This window comes from Hydractinia symbiolongicarpus, chromosome 10, assembly GCF_029227915.1.
Source record: "Hydractinia symbiolongicarpus strain clone_291-10 chromosome 10, HSymV2.1, whole genome shotgun sequence".
NCBI classification, from domain to species: domain Eukaryota; kingdom Metazoa; phylum Cnidaria; class Hydrozoa; order Anthoathecata; family Hydractiniidae; genus Hydractinia; species Hydractinia symbiolongicarpus.
Window position 1 is genome coordinate 25,471,244 of NC_079884.1, and position 26,211 is coordinate 25,497,454.

A 26,211-nucleotide genomic window follows, 5' to 3' on the forward strand; every position below is an offset into this window, starting at 1 on the left:
ACAGCTTTTTGTAAACTTTATTCGCGAGGTTGTTTGCGTATATCATACGTCTTGTTCTATTTGTGCTGTTCGCAGTCTTTTATATAATTCTATGATGTTTTATGCCATTTACGGTCATGAAGTCTTTGAATTTGTAATTGGGAAATGGTGGGCTTTTATCGGTTATAACTTTAAAAGGTATTCCATGCGTTAAAAATATTTTAGTTAGCAATTCAATAATCTGTTGTGTAGCAGTACTATTTGTAATTTCTGCTTCTGGATATCTTGATATTTGATCTATGACTACTAGTAAACACTTCCCATTACGTAACGTCCCTAGGAAGTCAATATTTAGTGTATGCCAGACGTCCGGTGGTAACGTTGAAGGTTGCATAGGTGGTGGTGTATTTTGTTTGATTGTTGCAGCACATGGTATGTATTTGTTCCATAAATTTTCTACTTTTTCATCCACAACAGGAAAATAAATGTTATTACGTAATAAAGCTTTTGTTTTGCTAATACCAAGATGATTTTCGTGTGCTATTGCGAGTATCCTTTGACGGAATACTTGGGGTATTATGATGCGGTTGCGACGTAAAATGACATGTTGGTTATCTATTATTGTAAGTTCGTTGGAAAAATCACGGTAAGTTTTCAATTCCTGTAGATTTGCCTTTTCAAAAACATTATCTTTTTGTTCTAATTTGTACCAATCATTGTTCTTTATTAATTTTGTCAATACTTGCAAAGTATTGACAAAATTAATAACAGTATTTCTCTGTAGTAGAGCGTATTTCTCTGTAGTAGAGTGTATTTCTCTACAATCGTTCAATATATATTAACAATTGCTTCACAAAAAACGGATTCTTCTATATTCGAAAGCATAACAGATTAATCCTTAACGAAGACGGTGTGATACATATTTGCCTAAACTTTGTTCCGGCATATGTTAACAAGTTTTAATGTTGTGAAACAAAAAACGGTTTCGTTCAACCAAGAGATAATCGGTACATACAAAAGTATTCAGGACTTAATTCATCAAAACAAGACAAGTATATGTATAAGTATAAGTATAAGTATAAGTATAAGTATATACAAGATTTCATTCAGATCATTTTCCGGCCAAAATTAAGGGAAACAAGAGAAACATGGAGCGCTTAACTGATAATGCCATAGTGCCGACTTCGGTGATTTTTGTTCTGAAATTTTATTTTATTATACGCTCTACTACAAGCTACTACACTCTACTACAGAGAAATACGCTCTACTACGCCCTACTACAGAAAATAACGTACACATCGCTGCGAAAAATTACGCTTTACTACATTGTACTGCAAGGAAAGAAAGGGCTTGCTACACTCGACAACAGACATTGATGAGCGTCACTCTACATTGTGCTTTATGGAGAATAGTACATCATTATCTCCACAAGGCTTGGGAATGCACATAGGTCTAACTTGAATATGTTATCTCCTTCATATTCAGGAAGTAATACGTGGACGACTTACCCATTTTTGCGGCTGGTTGGTCAAAAGCATAATGGCGCCTTAGCAGCGGGCACGTTTTACGTTGTGTGTTGTGTGTCCATCTGCTGCGTAGTTTTTCCTGATCTTTCTGGTATCTCTTGTCTCAATTAGTGTCTTTTTGTGTTTTGAAATACCATATATTTCAACTAACACTGAGTGTTAGCAGGAAACTTTTTCCAGTGCAGAATTTTATAGGTGGATTTTTTGTTTCAAAAATATTCTAGCTAGCTATAAATCTGTTGTCCGTGTGCCTGCTGCGCAAATCTGCCAACTGTTGTAGGCATTTGTAAGTTATCTGTACAATCTTGAAGTAAACATCACAATTAGCCACTGTAGCTAGCAACAAACAAGCAAGAATAAATAAAAAATACAATTAAAAAGACACATGCAACTATCCTCCCCATTCATTCCTACAATTTATTTTATCATGCACACTGAACTGTGATTGCCTAGGTATAAATTAATAAAAAAATTATATAAACATTAGAAAATAATGTTCCGTACATTGCTGTTATAGACAATCTGTGATAATTATTATATTCCTTATTATTATTTCTGCAATCAGACACACAAGGAAGTTCAGACTGAGAGATTCGCTAGTTCAGACACTTCACAAGTTTAAAACTCCCACTTGTCCCTAGCATGAAAAAAAAATAATGCCACAGTACTAAAAAACAAACAAAAAATATGCTTGTTGTTCCAACTATACATTCTGTTAAGCTACTATCGACTTCACCCGTAGAACAACTAATTACGTTATAGTCGCTTTATTTCCAAAAACCCATTTTCCAATAAAAATATAGAATGCAAAAGAATTTTATGTTATTCACGTTCCATTGCGACAATCACGATTAATGGTGACGATCGCGATAGCATTGTTATTTTTTAAAACATCACAACTATCGCAAAGTTCTTTGTTAACATTTTTTTCTATTGTGATGGTCGCGCATGATACCTACTGACGATGTTGGTGTCCTTATTCCAGTACTGTAATTTTAATTTTTCCTAATGAATAGGAAACATGTGCAAAACAATTAGTAATTGGCAAAATGATTTGAAACTATTTTGAAACGAATTGAAAGAAAAAAAATTTTCTGTAATTTTTTTTTAAAAATTCATTTCAAAATCGTATATTGATCGTTTAAAATAAAATATTATACAATCTGACCATTTTGGGAGAGGTGTGTCATCGCATGCGCATGCCCCCACACAAGCGCAGATTTGTTTAGTCGTGCGATTAATCGAACTTGTAAATTTTGTTTTCTTTACGTCTGCGAAAAAGGCGAAATATTAAGTCAGCGAGTGATTTAAGAAGGCTTTACAACCCTTTCGTTACTTAAGGACAATATCAGACACTGATTTGGATATCACAAATTATAAAATTTCCTTATAATTTGTTTATAAATCTGCCACTGTCTTTGTTCGTCAAAAGCTAATTTGATCAAAATACCAAAAAAACCTGTTGTGGTACATGATTTTGATGAAAAAGTAACATTGTTAGTAATTTATCATTTTTTTGGTTATTCTTGCGCTTTCAATCTCCTTATCCTATTTAAAGCACTCTTTAATGGTGTATTGACTAAAAAAAAATTTCAGGACACAAATTTATCAGAGTATTTGAACAATATACTGATAAATTTTTAACAAACCAAAATTTTTAAAATGTGATAATGATAATCATTTTTTAATTAGATAAATGTATTTTGTAATCATCATCATCATCATTCTCAGCTTAACGTCTGTTTTCCATGCTAGCATGGGTTGGACGGGGTATATTAATGACCCTCTTCCAATCTGATCTAGACTGTGTTAGATTTAAACTCAACTTCCTCTCTATCAAGTCTGTCCTTATAACCTCCTGCCAAGTCTTTCTCGGTCTGCCTCTGGGCTTTGCCCCAGGAACTATCAAGTCTCTACACTTTCTTACCCAATTATCCTCCTCCATTCTTTCCAAGTGCCCCAGCCAATTCAATCTTCTTATCTGGATAACATCTTTAATTCTACGGAACTTAGCCTGCTTCTTAGCTCATCTGAACTCTTTCTGTCTCTCAGACTGGCATTACACATCCACCTAACAATTCTCTTATCATTCCTTTCTAAACGGTCAAGATCTTCCTGCTTCACTGCCATGTCTCACTACCGTACAACATAACACTTCTTACACAGGCCTCATACAACCTACCTTTTACCTCAATTGACAGGACTCTGCTAGTCAATAAAGGAAGTAACTCTCTAAACTTTTTCCAAGCAGAACCTATCCTGCAAGTAACACTTCTTCCAACACCCCCTTCACTGCCCAACATATCACCTAAGTAACGAAGTTCTTTACCATCTCTAACGAGCCACTGTTGTACATCATTAAAGCTGGAAATACTTCATTCTCTATAATCTCACCTTTGCAACGCTTGCATACAAACTGCATGTCAGCTCTTAACCTTCCACTATCACTACTGCACTTCTTATGTACCCAATGCTTGCAAGTCTGACAAAAAATTGAGTTACTACCAACCCCTTTCCTGCAAACTCCACAAGGCCACTTTCCAACTACAAGGTCACACTTGGCTGCAATGCTACTTATCATGACTTTAGACTTTGCTGTGTTTACCTTCAGCCCTTTCTCTTCTAGTCCTTTCTTCCACTTCTCAAACTTTTCAACTAATTCTTCCATCGACTCTGCTATGAGAACCAAATCATCTGCATACAATAACTCCCATGGACAACCTGTTCTGAACTCCATCGACAGCGCTTCTAAGACTAGAATAAACAACAAAGGACTAAGTACAGAACCCTGATGTACACCAACATTTACACTAAATTCATCACTAAGTGAATCGTTAATCCTGACACGACTTCTAGCATTGCTGTACATAGACTGTACCATCGTAACTAGCCACTCATCCACACCTAATTTTCTCATAGCCCACCAAATAACTTTACGTGGCACTCTATCAAAAGCTTTCTCCAAATCTACAAAGGCAAAATAGAGATTCTTTCTCTTTCCTAAATACTTTTCCTGAAGCTGTCTGAGTAAAAATATTGCATCTGTAGTGCCACGCCCTGGAACAAAACCAAATTGCATCTTATCTATATCAATTCTTTCTCTAAGTAACTTATCAATCACTCTTTCAATAACTTTCATTACTTGATCAACCAACTTCAAACCTCTATAGTTACCCCTTTCTAATGCATCACCCTTTCCCTTGAAACAATTCACTATTACACTCGACTGCCACTCACTGGTAATAATATCATCCTTTATAATCTGGTTAGCAAGACTTGTAATAAGCTCAACTCCGATATATCCAGATGCTTTTACCATCTCTGCAACAATACCTGATACTCCTGCAGCCTTGCCAATCTTCAATTTCCTAATAGCCTCCACTACCCATTATGTCTTGATCTGCATAGCTGGCCCTTTTACGACATCATCATAAGACAAATTATCCTCGTCCCAATCAAACTCAGTGTTAAGCAACCTCTGATAATGATTCTTCCAAGCTACCCTTTTCTCCTCCTCTGTGCTAGCCAAAACACCATCATCATTACGTATACACTTCTCACCTACAATATCTTGATTAGTCTTCTTCATTTGCTTTGCTATCTTGAATACCTCATTGCGCTGGTCTTCCCTTCTTAACACATCTGCAAATCTGTTTCTCTCTGCTTCTGATTTTGCCTTATACACTGCTGTACGAGCGCGACGCTTAGCTTCTAAGTAAATATTTTTACTATCACCTGACTTCCACTCTTTCCAAAGTTTCCTCTTTTCCTTTATACACTGGTCAACCTCATTATTCCACCACCAGGTCTGTCTATGTCTAGCTGGTCCTTTCGTTCATCCACAGGTATCATCTGAAGCTTCTAGAAGACAATTCTTCAAAGTAGTCCAAGTACTTTCAACATTGTCACTATCACATTGACTATTGTAGGCTAACTGCTGAACTTTTGCACTAAATTGTCTTGCTACAATCTCTTCCTTCAGCTTCCAGACTTTTCGACGGGGCCTGTACTTTCCCTTGGCTTCTTTAACACTCTTCAAGATAATATCACAAACCAGCAACCTATGCTGGGAAACACACTCTTCCCCCGATATAACTTTCACGTCCTTCACCACTTTCTTGTCTGACTTTCTAGCCAGGAAGTAATCTATCTGTGTCTTACAACCACCTGACTCATATGTTATCAGCCTACTCTGTCTCTTACTGAATGATGTGTTGCAAACCACCATGTCCGTTGCCATTCCAAACTCAAGCAATCTCTCCCCTTCCTTATTTCTGCTCCCAAATCCATAGCCTCCATGCACACCTCTATAACCTTCAGATGACTTCCCAACATGACCATTAAAGTCGCTGCCCACCATGACAAGTTCAGTGTCTCCAACTTTGATGTGACTGCTATTAACTCATCATAAAACTTATCTTTATCTTCCTCACTGTGTCCACACTGTGGAGCATAAACTGACAGAAAAGTGACAATCCTATTACCTATCAAAAACTTTATCACTATAATACGACTATTAACACGCATAAAATCTATTACTTTTTCTACCCACTTCTCTGCAACGAATATGCCAACTCCTCCATATCCATCACTATTACCAATCCAAAAAAGCTTATACCTTGCCCTCCTACCTTCCATAAATCTCACTGAAGCTCCTCTCCACCTAACTTCCTGAACACAACACATATCAACAGATCTACGTTCTAACATTTCAACTACTTCACATGCTCTACCTCTCAGAGTACCAACATTTACGCTAGCCATCCTCAACCTAGTGTTATCTACCTTGTGATGTGATAGCTGGGTAACGGTCTGACGATGCTCACATCTGTGCGCGACACCTTCACTCCTTAGAGTTCCAGCCCCGTTTACGCAGTTTGTCTGATCAACTATTCTTACGGCCATTAATAAAGAGTTTTGGCAGTGTTTTACAGCTGGATGCCCTTCCTAGCGCCAACCGTTCACAGACCGGACTGGGTGTTTTTTAAAGTGACACCATCACTATGTGGCATTTCATGGGACTTCCACAATCGCCCCTTTAAACTAAGGTATGGTGGAGGACGTTCAACTCCTCTCTTGTCTCTTAAGGAGACCCTTAAAGTAAAGATCATTAAAATCATATCAAGTCTTATTTAATAATGCCTAAACACAATTTTCAGGGGGTATAATGATAAAGTCAAAAGGAATTTTTGTAAATTTTTTTTGCTATTTCCTTGAATGAATGACTTATATAAAAGTACGGTCCTATAATAGTCCATTATTTTTGTCCCAATTCTGTGAGAGCCATTAAAAATGCCTGTATAATTTATGATTAATGGTTGCAATATTTGGCAACTTGTTTCAGATGTAGCCAAAGATACCTTGGACTATAATTGTCTAAATATTGTCTACATCATTTGTCTTTTTTTATTTTGCCAAAAAGGTATATATATATGTGATATATATCCTACATCTCCACTCGTAACTAGGCTTGAGAAGGTCATAATATTGAAATATTTGCTGGAACAGATGTTGAAAACTATTTTGACTTTAATGGTATAAGGTAGTACAATTGCACGAGCATGCTTTGGCACATGCTTAAAATCAGTTTACTCACATAATATGTTTTTTTCTTGGATGCACCCCTTCATAATTCTTCAGCACACCTATTTTTCCTAATTAAGGGAAAAGATTATTTTAATTTTTTTTCAATGGTGAGCAAAAAAGTTTTGCATGTGCATAAAGTGAATGATAGTATGGTTTATATTCTGGCAAATTGAAACATTTTTTTCTTCGAAAAATATGTTTGTCTGACACAACTATTATCTTGTCTGGAAAATGCGAAATAGCAATCCAGGTTGCGTTAGACAGGCAGTTGGCTTTACAGGTAGGCAGTTTAGCAGGTGTGACTGTAATTCCAAAAATGGATTTTCTTTTAGAAAAGCAAAGATAACATTAAAATGCCTTATGCAAGTCAGCCAAGAGTGAAAATCTCAGAATTAACTGATGAGAACGTAAAGTTCACTTTAGACAGTACTGATTTATCCATGGCTAACAGTCTTCGAAGAATTTTTATTGCAGAGGTGCCCACAATTGCAATTGATTGGGTCCAGATTGAAAATAATACATCTGTGTTGCACGATGAATTTATTGCACACAGAGTTGGGTTAATACCATTAACAAGTGATGAATCTGTTGAACGTATGAATTATTCACGGAATTGCACATGCATGGACTTTTGTGTGGAATGTTCCGTAGAGTTCACGTTAGAAGTAAAATGTACTGATGAGACAACGCGGCACGTTACTAGTCGAGATTTAATCTCATCTGACCCTAAAGTTATCCCAGTGACATCACGCAATAAAGAAGATGAATCAGAATATGGAGATACTTATGATATTGTTATCGTAAAATTGCGTAAAGGACAAGAGTTGAAATTACGAGCTTTTGCAAAGAAAGGTTTTGGCAAAGAGCATGCAAAGTGGAATCCAACCGCGGGAGTAGCGTTTGAATATGATCCTGATAATGTTTTAAGACACACAACCTACCCTCGCCCTGAAGAGTGGCCCAAAAGCGAGTACTCGCAGCTTGATGAAGATCAGTACCAAGGCGAGTTTGACCCTAATGCAAAAGCTGATACATTTTATTATAATGTGGAAAGCTGTGGATCGCTTCGACCTGAAAATATTGTGCTCACTGGATTGTCTGTGTTAAAGAAAAAACTCAGTGATTTGCAAACGCAGCACAGTCATGAAATTGCTGCAGATGTGTTGGCAATCTGATTGCTGATAAAAATTGAAACTAAAAACTGGACCATATTCTGTGAATGTTGGCAATTTTTAATTGCATTTACATTGACACTGCTTGATTGTAAAGTTTATGTTTGTGAAGAGTTATTTGAAAACATATTTGGTAACCAAACTTTTAGTTTTTGCTAAAAAATACTGTCTCATAGTTAATATTATAACTTTAATGTACCTGTTATTTAGGAGACATATAGTAAAGGCTACTGAAGCTAAAATTTACATAATATTATTTTTAGTTGTAGGTAAATTAGAAGAAAAAACCGTTGTAAATTGTTTTTTAAACAGGACAATTCTTATCTGTAACAGTGTAGAGTGTCCAACATCATGTCTGTTTATTATTTTAACCCAACTAAAGTCAAACTATTGTATGTGCATATAGTTGCTGAGGCAAAGTTAATTCTTCATATTGTAGCTTTAAACAGAAATATAGGATGCAGTGGATTTGTAGATATTTTGGGGAAAAAATTGTTTATTGTCTTATTTTTCCTTGACCCATTGTGTTTGGAAGTTGTCTGCGGTTTTCAAATTGATTGCCTTGCTCGAGGCTAAGCTTTTGAGAAGGGCTAAAAAAATCAATATTTAGTTATTATGCTTCACCTCTTTTTTATATAAATTCGAATTGCCTTCCTTTTGTAGTAAAGGTATATTCTAGATGAGTGCTTATTTTGAAATATTTAGAACAGGGGGCACTGAATTAAGCATTTAATTATATGCATAAGTGAGTTGTTACTATATTTTGGTAAAATGTGATCATGTTTATGCACACTGCATTGGTATAAGTTTCTGTATACGTAGAAAAATACACAGGTCATTTTAATTAATGTTTATAGAATAACAAGAAGTTTTTTATTCCTAATATTTTTGTGACAACTGGAATTTGGTGTACGTCATTAATCATTTAAAACCAGAATGATGTATACTATATACAAAGTGAAAACAGTTAACATACAAAGAGGAATTTGCTAGTTAACCGTGTCTTTTTTGAAAAGCCTCATGAAATTTAACTATAAAGAGAGACAGCATACTTGCTGCTATCACTAAGAGTATTATTATAGTGACCTTATCTATTGTTCTATTGCAGTGTGTTTATTCATTAAATAGACGATAACAATAAAAATGTTAGCGTATCATATTAGAAATTATTTCGGACCAAAAGGTATGTTTCTTATCTTCCACTTTTTTTTATTGTTGATGATACAGCTTTTATTTTTTCCTCGACAATATTATTTTTTTTTAGCCATCTTTTTTCTGCCTTATCGTTGGTGCTTTCTAAGGCAAAGCTCAACAAACCCTGGAATGAAGAAAGCTTTACTTACAGATCTTAGGAAAGGAACAGGATATTCTTTTGCAAAATGTAACGAAGCTTTGAAGCAGTGCAATAACAATCTTCAAGAGGCTGAACTCTGGTTGCATGAACAAGCAGAAAAAGAAGGTTGGTCAAAAGCTAAAAAACTCAACAAACGCTCAACAAATCAAGGGCTGGTTGGTATATTAGCTGAAGATAATTATGTTGCTATAGTGGAAGTAAGATTATAAACCTATAATAGCAACCTTTAGAATTTTAATCATTCATTTTTAATTGACAATGTGAAATCTAAGAAAAAGCCATTCTGTGCCAACTTGGCAAACCAGTCCTCTGAACTCATGTTTTAGCAGATAGATCCATAAGTAGAAAGCTTAATTTTGTTGTTCTGAGCCTCAAGTCACCTTTGATATTCTAAAACGCTCCGAGTATCAGTATGTTGTATGTGATGCAATATGATCTTTTTGTCCTGTTCAGCTGTGTACCTAAGGATAATGCTACAGAGCAGAAGTTAACAGACATATTAAAAAATGCAATTTTTTATTTAAACTAAAACAAAGAAGGGTAATATTATTTTATCATACATCATATATCAATGACTATGACTGCCCATGTACAGTATCAATAATTTGCCCAACATTTTGAGCTTAACCTTTAACTTTTTCTAAAATGCTATTTAGAGATATTGTTATAATTGCTTCTAATTGTGTTGTTTTGTTTCTAGTTGGCTTGCGAAACCGATTTTGTTGCAAGAAACGAATTATTTCAAGAACTTGTTTCTACAGCAGCACAATCAACATTACATTTTAGGCAGCAAGTTATTTTACAGAACCAAAAAGTAAACTCTTTGAATAATAATGATGTAACACATTTGCGAGAGTTTCTTTTGCAACACGAATTACAAACGTTAACAGTTAAAAATGGCAGTGTAACTTTACAAGAACATCTTGTCAGTTTAGTAGGCAAGATCGGTGAAAATATGAAATTAAAGAGAGCGATAGCTATTGCAACAAACCGAGAAAATATTGTTGGAACTGCTGTTCATGGAAATATCACTGCATGTATAAATAACTGCTTTATGGGTTCGTATGCCTCAACAGTTGTGTTAAAACCACTACATCAAGATTGTGATGCTATTAATTTAAAACAGCTTGCCAATGGAATTAGTCAGCATGTTATTGGGATGAATCCACAATTTCTACATCCTCCGCATGGCAATGATAATGACGAAGAGGCATTACTATCTCAAGAATACTTGTTAAACGATAAAATAAAAATAAAAGATATAGTTAGACAAAATAATGTTGAAATTGTTGACTTTGTAAGGTATGGTGTCAATGAGTAAAGAGTTATAACAAAATTCCAGAATAACATTTTTTCTATTTTTTGTATTCATAATCATTATTTAGGATGAAAATTAACAAAACTTTATTTTCACATGACATACACAAGTTATTGTTTTCTTACTTTTCCACTATTGGAGTAATAATTATTTAAGTTAACCAATATTTTTCAAGGAACAGTAAAAAAAGGTTTTCCTTATATATTTCAGGATTGTATTTTCATAGTGAAGCAAGTATTGCTTAAATAAATATTTTTTAAAATGTGTAGAATCTTTAGGGATAGCACAGCACCGTGCATGTAATAATTTAGGCAAGAGTTTCAATGTACCAAACTTGAAACCATGCCTATATAAATAAAGTGTACAAAATTTTCCTGAAAAAAACTGCTGAATTTTCTGTGAAAATTTTGGCTATTATATGTACATGTATGTACTTTTAACCCTATTCGGAGGGGTAAGTTTTTAATAACTCCTTATTGCTATGTTATATGGCTATGAAACTTACTGAGTTTCAATATTTATCTATTAGACACCTGAATGCCAAATTTTTAGGTCCCATACCTTCCAGAGGTGTTAATATTGGCCATTACTTGAAACTACCCCTAAAAATCTCTGAAATCCTTAATATGGGAAAATTTAATGACATGACTCCTGTTAGGATTATCCTTAGAACTTGAAATAACACAACTTTGTTTCATTAAGAAGAATCATTTTGCTTATTTATTGCTGCCATTTTGTTCCTTTTATGACGTAATATAAGTGGGCCAAGTTTAATTCAATTTGAACAACCCTATGAAAAGTTATTGAGTTATCGGTCATGGTATGTTCGAAATACCCCAGACCAAATAGAGTAAAGCAGGGTGAATTCCTCTGTATGCAATAATGATTGAAACATATTTGTAAATTAAGGCTTTACATAAATTTTTATGAGTTTTAACCTTCTGCACTTCTTGATTGTTTTTACAAATGTTTTTTAAATTTTTTGGAAGTCAATGTAACATGCTATAAGATTTACATGCTGCATTAAAGAATACGAGTGTATTTATTATTATCTTTTATTTACATGTAATCTCTTAAACTTTTTTATTTATAGGTACTATGCTGAATAGGAATACACTTCTTTTGCTGCTATTCCAAGCAGTGAATGTTATGAGCCATACAAAACCAAACATTGATTTGATTCCTAAATCCAGACCAAATATTGTGATATTTATAGCTGATGATTTAGGTATTGGAGACGTTGGTTGCTATGGAAATGATACTTTACACACACCTAATATAGACAGTATGTGCAAAAGAGGTTTAAAGTTAAATCACAATTTAGCTGCTGAGTCTGTTTGCACACCAAGTCGTGCGGCTCTCCTGACTGGTCGCTATGCAGTTAGGTATGGACTGACCGCATCTAGTCTTTCTGAACAAAGAGTCATAACTTCTGCTTCAAGTTCTTCTGGAATACCTTCAAACATAACAGGCTTTGCAGAATTACTGAAAACAAATAATTATACAAATGGTTATTTCGGTAAATGGCATTTAGGGTTACATTCTGATGATAAAGATTTTAGTTATTCTCCACTGAATCGTGGATTTGATTACTATTTTGGAATGCCGCTAACAAATTTGTTGGACTGTGATTTTGGTGTTGGTAGTGAATTATTGCCTACACCAATTCTAAAATTTCCCAAAACTAAGTTTTTCTTGCCTTTCGTGTTAGCAGCTGTTGTTATCACTTTCTCTTTCTTGTTTCCAATGAGGAAGTTACTTTTGTTAATGTTGTGGTTATACATAGTTCTGTGGTTATTGCACATTTTAAATATGTTATTATCTCGACAACTAAACTGTATTTTATTGAAAAACAATGAGTTGGTTGAACAACCTGTCAGAGTTGAAACCCTTACCAACAAGTTGACAATAGAGGTGGAAAATTTTATTGAGAAGCACCAAAATCACCTATTTATGGCTGTTGTGTCCTATCATAAGGTTCATGCTGCATTGGCAACTAGCAAGGAGTTTGTTGGTCAAAGTAAACATGGAAAATATGGAGACAATGTTGAAGAGATGGATGCATCAGTTGGTAGAATTCTTAATACTTTACAGAGATTTAACCTAACTGAAAGTACTTTTGTTTACTTTACATCTGATCATGGACCAGCATTGTATATGTATGTTGATGGTGAACTACATGGCGGTTCTAAAGGTATTTTTAAGGGTGGCAAAGGTTCAAGTTGGGAAGGAGGTATCAGAGTCCCTACTGTAGTCATGATGCCAGGAAAAATTCCTGCAGGAATTATTTATGATAAACCAACAAGTGCTTTGGATTTATTTCCCACATTACTTTCATTAACAGGTGTGTCCATGCCATCAAATGACATTTTTGATGGAGAGGATATAAGTGTAATTCTTAAAGGCGGCAACCTTAATAAGAATAGATGTTTTTTTCATTATTGTGGAACACGCCTGCAAGCTGTTACCTGTGCTCCAAAATACACAAAGCATATCTGGAAACTTCATTATGAAATTCCAATATTGGATAACAGGACTGAGGTTTGTGGTTTGGATATTTGTCCTTGTTTTGGTGATGGGGTGGAGATTTTAAAAACTCCCTTGTTGTTCGAATTGCAGTCAGATCCAGGTGAAAACAATTCACTGGTTTCAAGCAGCTTGCGCTATAAGGAAGTACTCTCCTTTATTGCTGGTATGGTGGAAGGTCATAAAAGTACCCTTACTCCTATTGAAAGTCAGTTATCCACTGTAAAGAACAGTTTTTCTCTAAAACGACAAATGTGTTGCAACTATCCATTTTGCAGCTGTTAAGTTTTGAAAGTATATGACATACATACAGAGATAATACATTCAGAAATAATTTAGGTGCCCTGCATTATTTACAAATGAGCTTGCTCTTGTAATGAAACAATAAAAATTATGAAGGTCATCGGGTACATTTAGCTTATCTAAGCTTATCACGATTATATATTTCCAGAAAACATTTTTTTTACTAACCCGAAGATGTTGTATAAAGCTCCGTAATTTAAATAAATATATTTTGGATGTTTTTTTAATTTGGTAACATGTATAATGGAATATAATTAGTTAGCATTTTAATGTCAACATTTCTCCAAATTATTTTGTGTTTTTGTGGTATAGTTATATATGTATTCTATTTCCATGTGAAAAAGCATTCTGACATTTATTCACTTTTGTCATTTTGCAAGTTTTGTTTTTTGTGCGTAATTTTTTTGAATGTCATATAGAATTACATTCCCCAATTCCGTGCCTTGTTCAAAGATTTGGTTTCTGAAAAAACTACCACCTTGTTTTCATTTTTAAAGTGCTTACCGCCTGCTTCTGTCTTCTTTTAGAATAACAAAAACTTGACATCATGGTCTGAGGATATGACACTCGCAAGCTTGCAGAGACAATATGTGTTAAGGCTACCACAGTTATCTTTACTATGGAAGCAATCAAAGGTATATATGCGAATACAGAACTTTATTGGAAAAAATGTAATTGCACAATTTACAGTTTTTTAGCTATTTATCAACGTGAATCTAAAACTTTGCAGCTTATAGGTCACAGAAGGACTACTTGCAGATACGCATATATAAACAATGTTTTAAAACACATTCAAATATGCATGCATAAATTATAGGACAACCACGTCAAGACTGCAATTTCATTCGAATGTCCTGTGTGTGTTTTATACTAAAAGTGTGTCTATAGTGGGGACATTCTCTAAACATATGTCCACATATGTGTGTTGGAGAAGATTGTAATCCATTCAACTGCAGCACTTGCTCACATCGTAATGTATCCCTGTAATCCTGATGTTGCTCCCTCTTGGTGTCAACTTTAAAATATAGACTACTATTATTTACATTTGTTTGCTTAGTAGGTAAGTCAAAAATAGTAAGACTAAAGGATTAAAAAAGGCAAATATTTCTCCTACACTTAAACTTACAAGAGTCATTACAATGTGTATACAACATCGTCTTTCAAATTTTGACTACAAAATCTAAAAAACAATCTGTCTTTTAGTTTGTCTCGTAAATAATTTATGCTATGAATGCAATGCCGCAGTCAAAATTATATAATGTAACAAGACCTATTATTTTGTAAGTGTCAAAAATAAAAAAGCAAAATTTCACAGCATAATATAAAATAGATTTAGTTGTTGTTCTGTTGTAACTTGGATTTTGCTTTACAGTTTTGACATATTATTAACTATCCCCTTTTTGTCAGCCCCAGATCTGGATTAGGAAAGTTTTCATCTTCATCATGACTGTTTTTAATCAGGTCTTTTAATATACATTAAATAATATGTGTTTCTTTCTTAGATTGCTCATCGAGCATATTTGAACATTCCAAAAGACGTCAACATATACAATCATAAATCTGCTGGTTTTGCCAGAATATTAGGGCTCACAGGTTTTGGACAGTGGATTGTCGTTTCGTATATGAGTTTTGTTATGTATCAAAATATGCCCGCATTTTTTAATTGGATTCCCACCGATAGGTAAGGTAATCCATTAAAGATTGAAATTGTTATTTTTAATGTAATTTGCATTAGAATTGCCTGGAATGATCTTTACATCTAAAGAAAACTTAGTTTATCCATTCTGTTGTAAAATAAAATGACCAAGATATTTAAGAATATGTTAACAAATGTATGAAGTATGATTTTATTTGTAGTTTTTATTAAATAAAAATCTTATTTGGATTATTAGATCGACAGATAATATGTCAACACAGAGTAAAAGATTACCATTAGCTGACTGGAAGGTAATTCCTAGATTACTAATGTTACAAGGATTCTAAAATTTTAAAATGGTGTCGACGTTACCTTGCTTGAGATTTTACATGGCCTTTTTGAATTTCGTTTAACGGTATTTCGAATTTTTATTATTTTACAAATTAACTGCATTTTATGCTTCAATCAAAGACCTGCTTTTCAACCTTTTTTCGTCCAGGTTTTAAATATCTGTTTTTCGTGGAGGTTTCTTAAAGTCTCCAAGCCTATTGTTTACACATCCTAATTCTCCAGATCTTCCTGAACATACAGTGTGTTTTTTTCTGCAACTTTTTACTTAAAACTTTGCACATTGCACAACCATCACTCACTACCATTGTGTTGAAATTATGCAACATAAATTGTTAAATTTATTTTTTTTGTTTTGTGTTTAGTACCGCCTTGGTTTTGCTATATTTTCTTTTGGTGCATCTTGCGCAATGTTGGTCACAACTTACATGTATTGTTTTAGGTGAGTGTTTTGTGTTGTTTATATGTAGTGTAGTATACATCGATGTGCAATCATTTAAAACTTTTCTTACCATCAAAAATATGAACTAATTTTTGCAACAGCATTTTTTCCACATTTGAAATATTTGCTTTGTTTTCATTGTATTGTATAAATTGCATTGGTAATATTTTTCTAAAAGACTCTAAAGTTTACCAACAACTACCACAAGGCATTATTTTTTGTAATCAAGTTAAAAAATGTAATAAAGGAAAAATTTGTTGGTGTTTTTATTCTGTTTTTTATGCTTATGTCATTCTATAATCTTGTTATTAGTTTATTATCCCCCTTTTTCCAAGGCTCTTGGAGCAATATTTCTGCCACCAACCACTAAACATAATCAGTCTGCAACATTGGCTTTCAAAAAAAGAAGGAACTCAAAATATAATTCTTCATATATTTTGCCCAATGTTTACAATAATTTTTTGATGTTTTGATGTTTAGGTCTGTTTCCTCAATTACTCTATTAAAAGAAAGTCAAAAGGTTTTATTTACAACCTATACACCAATCGGAACAATTCGGAATTTTGCGATAGATGTGCGAAATGTTTCAGCGATTCAACCTAGGGCGGGTAAATGTTTTTTGTTATTATTTAAATTACTGATATCTCTGTAAAAAGACCCACCTTACGTTGACTTGGAATTCGTTCTGCACTTTGTGCCCGGAGCTGACAATTTTTCTGAAACGAAAATCCGAATAAGCTGCTAACAATTACTGGATCTTATGTTTATGAAGGGAAGTACCACTATCGGATATCTGAGGAAGGGGTAATATTTGATGCACCTAATGGTTTTAAGGGTATTGTGTAGACATTATTTTTATAAATTCTTTGCCCTAGACACAAAAAGGTTCAGTTTTTAAGCTAAGACAAAATCTAAGCAAAATCTTTACATGTGAAACTAAATTTACCTTCACATGACCTAAGTGACGACTATAACATTTATAATTTAAGATTTTGTGTACTGTGATAACTATTATTCCATTTATGTTAGCACTTTCCTTAAAGACAACCTTGCAATGCGTTTTAATCTTTATCCTCACACAGAATTTTAACCCTGAAACACTTAAAAGTCACTTCAACTCTTTGGGCGTTTGATAAAAATCTGCTTTGAACTGCATGTATTTAATATTTTTGCTGTAAATTCTTCTAGGAAAGATGACTCAGATTCCACTAAAGCTTAAAGGCTACCAATTTCATTTCCTTGTTGACAAAGCTGGAAGTTTTCCGCACCCTTCGCTATTCGATAGAACGGTTGGAGTTAAAAGAGATTTTGGCATACAAAAGAAATAAAAAAATAAACCACTTTTAATATTTTTGTTTCAAGCGAGAAGCATACACTATTACTTTGCAATATTGTGCTGTACTAAATGAATAAATTGATGCAAGTGAAGTTTATTGACTTTAAAGATTTTTAACACAAAACTAATTATGAATTTACAGTTAGACATTAATTTTTGTTCCTAATCATGTAATTTAGTTACATGCCATTGTAGTAATAAATATAAACTGTATCTTTTATAACAAGCAAATATTGTTCAAATCAACTAAAGCTATTAATCCTGCACAAGAAATATTGGAGAAAAAGATAACAATCTTTTTTATCAGTTCTAACATACAAGGTTTTTTAATAAAAGTAAAATTTAGAATGATGTTCCATCTTGGATAAACGTTTAACTTATTATTTCACTGAGCACCCAGGCTTTGTCAAAATTTTAATTTTCAATTTATCTTCATAAGAAACAAGAGTTTTAAAAATGCAAAGCATCCACTCACAAGGATGCGCTTTTCATAAAAAATTACCTGGACATATTTATTACCAGTCTAATATTGGTTATTGATCAAATAAGTGGCATAATTTAGAGTAATTATTTTATAGTTTCATTAAATATTTAATATGCTTCGACAGTTAGTGCACTACTTGTCAATTGATGCCACGGATTGTGTAAACGATACCTGCGATGAAATTAAGCGAAATTTAACAACAAAGAAGCAATGGAATACGTTTATCATTTCAATGATTCAATGTTGGTTGCAAACTGTTAACAATGGATACAGTGAGATTAAATTTACTTTGGGAGAAAAGTGCAAGATTACGTCATCGATTGTGGTTAGTGTTGTAGAAATGTTAAAGTGTGAAAAAGATTTCTGTCAGGTATGTCTCACTGTTATGACTACAACTATTAGAGAAAACCTTTTTTTTGCAATAAGAGAATATACTTTTAAAGGAAATTATTCTGGCTATTTTGACCCTATTCGAAAAATTAAGTTCCGCAATTTGTATTTTTTAGAACAAATTGCATAAATAAGTTTAGCAAAGGTAGGCGAAAGTTAATCAATCGCAAAAGTGACACAATTTTTTATTAACCTTATTAGCACCAATAGAGACGCAGGAGAGAAGAGGGGGAGTTGAGGGATAAAATACCTGCAGACCCTTTGACTAGACAAAACTTTTGTTCAACATGTAACTGAGTGCTCAAATTTGGTGACTTTTCCTAACTAATTTTGGTTTGTAATGAAAATAATTTATTTTAGAACGTTTTTGCATTTTTTTGACACAGGTAATTTTAAAAAGAACAGACATGCATGTATGAGTGTTTAAGTAGATGTATTTGTTAAATATTTATTTATCACAAAATGACATCATTTCTAACCCTAGTGACGTCATTATATTGTTTCTCCTTAACTTGAACATCTATAAATGCCGTTCTTAACATGTCTTCTCTTCTTCATCGATTTTTAGAGTTGCAAAGTTAGGACTGAATTTTTTTGTATCAGAGAACAAATTTGATAGAAGGTCGAAATGCTTTACATTTTCTTCTCATCACTTTAGATTTTGTTGCTACTTCCCGAACAGATCAAAAACAAATTACTAGAGGACTTATGCAAAGTATTGCAGACAAAAAAGCATAAGCGTTTCACGAAAGCGTTAGCAAAGGAGACATTCACTACACACTCTCAAAATATCATGTACACATGTCACGAAGTAGACTCATCTGGTATTCATGCGTTTTATAAAAACGTTCTTTACGTAAACAATGTTGCTTCTTCATTGTTACCTGATGAGGTATGCTGCTATTTATTTTACTTGTTGGATAATTTATTAGAATCCCTCAAACATTCCAGCACGCAAGTATTAAAGTCGTTGGAGCTTGATAAATACGGCGATAATTCCTACCCTTGTGTTTCGTTATTAAACAAAGTAGATGATATGGAGGTTAGGAAAATAAAAACGATACTTGAAACTACCAATACTAGGCCTCTGGAGGAAATTAAAGGAGATAAACTATGTTCTGATATATCATTTATTCGATTTATGACAAAAATACTACTGACACTCCATAACTCTCTCGAGGAACTAAAGAATGGGGAAATAATTGAAGCAGACTTGAGTGACACGATCATAAAAGTTGTAATGAAATTAAGGACGTATCTGTTCATATTGAATGACATGAAATCAAAGTTAGATGATTATATAATTTTGTCAGAAATTCTTGCTGATGTTTTGAAGTTGTGTTCAGCTGTATTTTCCAACAATAACCTTGTGAAGTACGTCTGTTGTGATGAGACAAATATGACAGATTTATCCAACATGTGTGAGGCTTTTCTTGAAACAGGTAAGTTGCAGCAAACTTTGTTGAAGATAGTTGTGGAGATGCTTAACATGGAATCTTTCTAGATGAGTCTTTTAACATTAATGTTGTTGCTGTTGTCGCTGTTGTTGTTGTTGTTGTTGTTGTTGCTGCTGCTGTTATTGTTGTTGTTGTTGTTGTTGTTGTTGTTGTTGTTGTTGTTGTTGTTGTTGTTGTTGTTGCTGTTGTCGTTGTTTTTGTTGTTGTTGTTGCTGCAGTCTTTGCTTTTGTTCATTGTTGCTTTGGGTTACTAATAATAACTCTATATGATAATAAATCTAACTAAATAAAACATTATTTTTCACATCAGATCTGACATTACGGAAAAAAATTTGGATTTGTATAGAATTTCAGAATTTTTTTAGATGACGAAGTTCTCTTCTCGTTGTGGAAGGAAGAAAAAAACAAGGATAAAAAATTCACTGGTGCCTTAATCCGCGTGAATAAATTATATCATGGATACAGGGACGCATTTGATTGGCTGTTGGATTGTGACTGCGTGAAGAAATATACAGATGTGTACATATCCACTTTGTGTGTTTTTACAATCAACTTTGGTTCTGTGAATTTGGTGCAGCGTTACATGAAGTTGATATCTGAACATCATAAACATAAAAGAAGATGCATACAAAAGGTGAATGGGAACTTATTGCACTTTTTATATTGCACTTTTTATTGAAAATCTATTAGTTAAGAAAAGGGGATCAGTTTCTTACAGAGACTGTGGTTAGGTCCACTTGACTAAGTTTTCCGTACAGAATAATTTTAAACATTTTCATTCTAACAAAAATTTTTCAGTAATTTAATGTACAGTTTCACTGTTTTGGGGGAAAGTATCTTGCAAACGTACGGACATAGATAATCACGTGCGTGGTTGGTCACGTGGGGAACTAATCAAGTTTACTAAAATGTTATAACATTCAATTCATTGTTTTCGTTCTGATTGTTACTGCATACTGACAGATACATCGCATATTGGATCATCAATAGAAATGATTTGTGGGCCTAAAACTTCGTTTCTGTATGGTATTCGAGGCATATCCACTTAAAACTTTTATAACACAAAATATTTATGTTGTTGTGATAATTTTGGACAACGTAATTTGTTAACGAAAAATGCTTTTTTGACAAATGGTCTTAGGACCCCGTTAAAAAAGTCTCCAATCATCATCATCATCATTCTCGGCTTAACGTCCGTTTTCCATGCTAGCATGGGTTGGACGGGGTATATTAATGATCCTCTTCCAATCTGATCTAGACTGTGTTAGATCTAAACTCAACTTCCTCTGTATCAAGTCTGTCCTTATAACCTCCTGCCAAGTCTTTCTCGGTCTGCCTCTGGGCTTTGCCCAAAATCAAATTAAGAGTCAGTTTTTTATTTACAACGTAATTATTTGCGCAGGTTCTCCTAAAATGCATACCGTATTTTTCTGTGGAATTTTGTGATTGTGTTATATCGTCATGTCAACAATATTACCAAGGTGACGAAGGAACCATTTTATTTGGTGATGAAAGCAGAACAAGATTCGAAGCAGACATGAATGAAGTCATTAACAAACTGACCGACGATGAGGCTGACCTAAAGATAATTTCAAGGCTGGCTTCTTTGTGCGTGGTATCACCTGGTTTTGTGATCAAAGAAATAATAGATCGAATATTTTCTGGGAATTTAAAGTACACTGTCTTTCTAAAGGTGAGTCTTAGACTGGTAAAAGATCATTACATCTTTACCTCCTGCGGGAAAAAATTTTCTTTTTCGAAAAGGTTTTCCAACAATTTAAATGAAATCAACTTTTTCGTTTTTTCGTAAGTAAACATTAAGCATATATCGTTACTGTGTATGCTGAGAAGAGTTCGGTAATGAAAATAAAAACTGATACCCTTGTTTTATAATCATTGGATAAATTTAGATCTGGTCAAAGTCTTTGTTTAAAAAAAAACAGGATTGATATCAGTCGTCTGTGAGAAAAAATCCAATACTGAAAAGTGAGGAAATTAGCCTGTTCTGCACGCGGTCCCTAAAAATTCCTTTTAAGGATGTGTCATTTCTAATTACAGTTTTAGGATCTTAGCCGCATCCTAATAGACCAACTTTTTGCATATAAAAAATAAAGTAGTCAAATTTAAATTGATAAAACCAAGAATAGGGTTGAGATAATAGCATTGAAATATCACATAACGTCAAATATCTTTTCTACACGCAGGCTATCACTGCAATACCATCGTTACTGCAGTTGAAACAATGCGAACCATCAACTTTATTGCAATATCCTACTGCATTTGTATTTATAAAAACATTGTACACAAAACATCAGCACAGCAAGTCCACTATAAAGTCTCTACGTGGATTAGTGTTTGGCATTTTAAAGGTAAAGATATATATATATATATATATTTGTTTCTTCATCATGTCATCTCATATAAACCTTTTTTATTATAATTTAAACTTTTCGGTTACAAGAACTTTTGGTACGATTTAGTATACCCAAGAATGCATCAATAATAACAGTTGCCTATATTTGCTTTTCGTCATCGCCATTGTCATTGTCATCATCGTCGTCACTGCTATCATCAATGTGGTCTGCATTTGCAGAAGTACACATCTTTAAAATCATTACCATGTTTTTACGTCACTGCGTCATCTTTTTATTATTCTTTGTTTTAGCACACGTCAGCATGTCATCAACATAAAATAACGCACAACATATTAGATATGTTCGTTATGGAGAATCTGCAAAAACAAGTTTTTCTACCATCGGAAACAACGTTAGAGTTGCTTCAGAAATGCATCGATAATTTTAAAAGCGAAGGTATAGAAACTGAAAGAGTGTTCTTGTTGCTGGAGCTTTTGTTGAGAAAAAAAGAATTTGTTTCGAACCCTGAAGAAGCGCTAATAGACGTTTGTGTGATCAATCTTGTCGATCTTTTAAAGTATAATTTTCAGACAGCAACATTGGAAGAAAAAGCATTATTTTTCACTTCCATAAAAGAAATGTTTTCAGCATGTGGTAGGTATTTTACTGTACAATCCGATTAACTTTTGTTTTTTATAAGAAAATTAATTTTAGCCTCAGTTGCTGAGGCAAAAATGTTAACTTTAGCATCAAAGTTGCTAAGAAGTAATATTTAATTTTTACAAAAAATATTGACACTCACTTTTCTTATACACTAGTAGAGAAACGACTTTCATTGTTGGTAAAGACCTATTCTGAAGGTTTCCTGTTACATCATCTAGGTTGGAGCCTTGATCTCTTAACTTTCCAAATTTTGAGCCTGGTCCGTCGTTAAGTTTTGACCCAAATCACAGCCTCAGCCCTTAACAACCTTTAAAACAAGGTGTATAAGCTTTGTTACTCCAATTGTAACGGTTTCAAGGGAAACACCCACCCAGGGTTAAGCGTGGGAAACACCCACCCAAAACCATTGTCTTTCATCTTGTTGGTGACGAGATATAAATTAGTAAGAAATTTATTTACAAACTGTGTGTCTTATTGGAAGATTTGTCATTTGTTATTCATTCATGGATCAAACTTTCACCCTAACCTGTAGTGAAAGATCTTGAAAACAGCTAATTGGGAAGTTAACCTCTTTGTGTTTAAGCAACCTAACAAATTCAATTTTTTTCTCTCATAGATTGGTATCAAGCGTTCTATTTTGTCTCTTTATTTTCATTACATAAACATGGCTTTCTGTTTTCTGTACCTTCATCCCTTCTCGAAGTTTGTTCCAGTTGTGATAAATGGAAATCAGTAGAAATTAAAGGTAAAATAACTCTGAAACAAAGTTATAATATGGTTATGGTTATAATTAGGGTTGTTTCGTCTAAAATCACATTAAGCAATAAAAATTCCTTAAGCAAACTAATTTTCGCGAAAATTATCATTTATTATACTGCTATAATGCCAAAACCATTTATCTTAGATGCATTCTTTCGTGAAATCTGCCAATGTAACGCCATTGATTTTCTCTCAACGCTATTTTCAGCTGAAATTAGTCCAAAAAATCAGCTGCTTTGTATGAAATAATAAATTGTACAGCAGGCAAAAGTAACATCCAAATATGATGTTGATAAAAAAACATTTTGTTTTTTTCCCACACGTACCAGTTTCACTGTAAGTTGACTAATCAAACGTCTCTTAGGGCCTAGTGTTTCTTATTTTATTCTAAATTAATTCTTTAAAAATCTAAATTAAAATACGTATTTGTATGTTCGTCTTTTAGATGTTGATAAATGGTTAGCCTTGTTTCAACTGTCGTGCATATCAATGCAACACGTAACCCATTTTATTGAAAGCATGTCTGCGTTTGATGCTGATGATGAAGTACCATGTATCATTCAATCTGCCGTCACTGTATGTTCCGTTTGAATTGCTCTCCCCTTCCTGGTTTCACACTCACACGATCTCCTCCACACGTGTTGCTTGTTTTTTCCTGTATACTGTAGCTGTGTGTAACAGTACCATCGTTGTGTTTTTGTCTCACTAATTCAGCTGTGTGCTTTAAATCATTGATACATGATTTGTCGTTTCTTTTTAGATGTTTTCTGTTAACGTCAGCAAATTCCGTGCAGATAGGATGATACAGTGCTTAAATGAGATAGTACGACATCAAAAACTGCAGGTGTGATTTTTTTTAAAATCCCAAATTTCATTACTGTCTTTTAAACTGGGCGTTTATTAGAAATACAGAGTGCTTATTTATATAATTGATAGAAGAAAGGGGAATAGCTATTGATTGAAAGGGGATTATTATTTTAATTTTTAAAATCGAATGGTCTACATTTTGCGCTTAATTTAGTTCAACGTAGATGAATATATCACGAATAATTGTAAATTTTATTACTTACAAGGAATATACAAAGAACGTTAACTTTTGTTGCATCTTCGTTTTAGAATGTATCTACGTATTTTAGTGAAGACCTCCAAACAGGCAAGTTAACTGGTTAAAAAAATTAAATGCTCACTACTTATATGTTGTTTGATTTATTTGATGTAGGCTGTTCGTTTGACCGTGGCTTTGTGTAGATTGTTCGTTTGACCATGGCTTTGTGTAGATTGTTGTTTGACCATGACTGTATGTAGATTCTCCGTTTGACCATGACTGTTTGTAAATTGTTCGTTTGACCATGACTGTATGTAGATTGTTCGTTTGACCATGACTGCGTAAGTTGTTCGTTTGACCATGACTGTGTGTAGATTGTCCGTTTGGCCATGGCTCTGTATAGATTGTTCGTTTGACCATGCCTGTGTGTAAATTGTTTGTTTGACCATGACTGTATAGACTTGTGTGTAGACTTCGTAATTTATAAATTGTCGACAATAGAAAACATTTTTCTGGCGTTAAATAGGGGTTGAACATATTTTGTTGTGCTCTATTATGTTATACAAGGCAAAATAACACCACCAATTGCTTGGCAATAAAGAATACGCAAAAGTTATCTTTAAAAACACTAAAAGATTATATAAAGTCTCTTCATGCTTTGCTACAATTTTTTTATAGCAACGAATCTTCACGGCATGAGTTTCGCCATGTTGGTATTCGTTCAGTGTTTTGTGTCGTTGTACAGTGAAGCAACAGACGATGAAGACAAGGGTACTGTAGCACTCAACTGTGATCAATTCATAACAATTCTTCATCTGTTTGTGAACTATGCAAAAGATATGACCGACCATTTGGTAAGTTGAGGTTCGCTGTGGAAATATTTTTTTACCCGCTTAGTTTCATTAATTTGTTTCACTGCTTTTGTACTCTCCTGAGATTTCGTTGGAATTTGAAATTGAAAACCGCAAACTCTTTTACCTGATAGAATTATGATAGTAACGTAGATCTTGTCGTGTTTAGAACATTAGCAATCAAATGTTATCCACATCATGTATTTTCCGTGTTTTTGTAACGTATATCGACAACCTGAAGAATAATTTTCCTTTTCTAAAATTTAAAGTAAAGTGTTTTTCACAAGACGTGAGTGTTGAGACATATTTATTCTTTATCCCAAAGAGCTCAAGTGTAAAGCAAGTTCAATTTTGTTCATAAAAGCAAGTTCGATGTTTTTATTTATGTAGATAGCATCCCAGTTCACTCTTTACTTGTTGGAGCAACTCCTGTACGCATCCGCCATGTTTGATGAAGGCATGAAAAAAAATATGTCTCTCCTCCTGATGAATGTTCTACTTGCTTTATTGGATTCTGTAAAGTATTTACAAGGCGACAAAACGAGCATGCTTGACAAATGCAAAGACACACTTAATATTTCAGATGATGAACTTGGACATCTGTTAAAAGAAAAGTATGAAGCTTTTGTCAAAATGAAATAAGCTAATTTGAAAACTAGTTTTTGTCGTTTTTTGTCCTTTA

The 26,211-nt window shown here is 33.6% G+C and overlaps 6 protein-coding genes across 6 annotated transcripts in view; 5 read left to right on the forward strand and 1 right to left on the reverse strand.

Moving 5' to 3' along the window:
• LOC130662804 (transmembrane protein 223-like) overlaps positions 1 to 17,618 on the forward strand; it is a 93,389-nt gene extending 75,771 nt beyond the window's left edge. Inside the window, exons 2-7 of the mRNA XM_057461737.1 lie at positions 14,290 to 14,399; positions 15,267 to 15,445; positions 15,657 to 15,711; positions 16,114 to 16,190; positions 16,671 to 16,798; positions 17,379 to 17,618. Coding sequence (XP_057317720.1) covers positions 14,325 to 14,399; positions 15,267 to 15,445; positions 15,657 to 15,711; positions 16,114 to 16,190; positions 16,671 to 16,798; positions 17,379 to 17,518 — 654 coding nt within the window. The 5' untranslated portion in view covers positions 14,290 to 14,324 and the 3' untranslated portion in view covers positions 17,519 to 17,618. The remainder of the gene's footprint in view (positions 1 to 14,289; positions 14,400 to 15,266; positions 15,446 to 15,656; positions 15,712 to 16,113; positions 16,191 to 16,670; positions 16,799 to 17,378) is intronic.
• LOC130613011 (uncharacterized protein K02A2.6-like) lies at positions 80 to 925 on the reverse strand. Its single transcript, XM_057434335.1, has 2 exons — positions 899 to 925; positions 80 to 757 (listed from the first exon to the last, which is right to left on the reverse strand). The coding sequence occupies exons 1-2, from the start codon at positions 923 to 925 to the stop codon at positions 80 to 82; spliced, it is 705 nt and encodes a 234-aa protein (XP_057290318.1).
• Positions 7,400 to 8,615, forward strand: LOC130662802 (DNA-directed RNA polymerase II subunit RPB3-like). The gene has a single exon (XM_057461735.1). It carries the CDS (start codon positions 7,445 to 7,447, stop codon positions 8,264 to 8,266), a length of 822 nt encoding a protein of 273 aa, XP_057317718.1. The 5' UTR covers positions 7,400 to 7,444; the 3' UTR covers positions 8,267 to 8,615.
• Positions 9,292 to 11,030, forward strand: LOC130662800 (elongation factor Ts, mitochondrial-like). Its single transcript, XM_057461733.1, has 3 exons — positions 9,292 to 9,446; positions 9,528 to 9,814; positions 10,318 to 11,030. The coding sequence occupies exons 1-3, from the start codon at positions 9,407 to 9,409 to the stop codon at positions 10,936 to 10,938; spliced, it is 948 nt and encodes a 315-aa protein (XP_057317716.1). The 5' UTR covers positions 9,292 to 9,406; the 3' UTR covers positions 10,939 to 11,030.
• LOC130613012 (steryl-sulfatase-like) lies at positions 11,753 to 13,746 on the forward strand. The gene is made up of 2 exons (XM_057434336.1): positions 11,753 to 11,807; positions 12,029 to 13,746. The coding sequence occupies exons 1-2, from the start codon at positions 11,753 to 11,755 to the stop codon at positions 13,744 to 13,746; spliced, it is 1,773 nt and encodes a 590-aa protein (XP_057290319.1).
• A 147-nt stretch (positions 17,619 to 17,765) lies between the features above and the next one.
• On the forward strand, positions 17,766 to 26,187 carry LOC130662792 (uncharacterized). Its single transcript, XM_057461726.1, has 12 exons — positions 17,766 to 18,380; positions 19,059 to 19,842; positions 20,223 to 20,491; positions 21,260 to 21,550; positions 22,062 to 22,226; positions 22,523 to 22,865; positions 23,491 to 23,619; positions 24,079 to 24,209; positions 24,394 to 24,477; positions 24,750 to 24,786; positions 25,357 to 25,532; positions 25,920 to 26,187. The coding sequence occupies exons 1-12, from the start codon at positions 18,123 to 18,125 to the stop codon at positions 26,169 to 26,171; spliced, it is 2,919 nt and encodes a 972-aa protein (XP_057317709.1). The 5' UTR covers positions 17,766 to 18,122; the 3' UTR covers positions 26,172 to 26,187.
• The last annotated feature ends 24 nt before the right edge of the window (positions 26,188 to 26,211 follow it).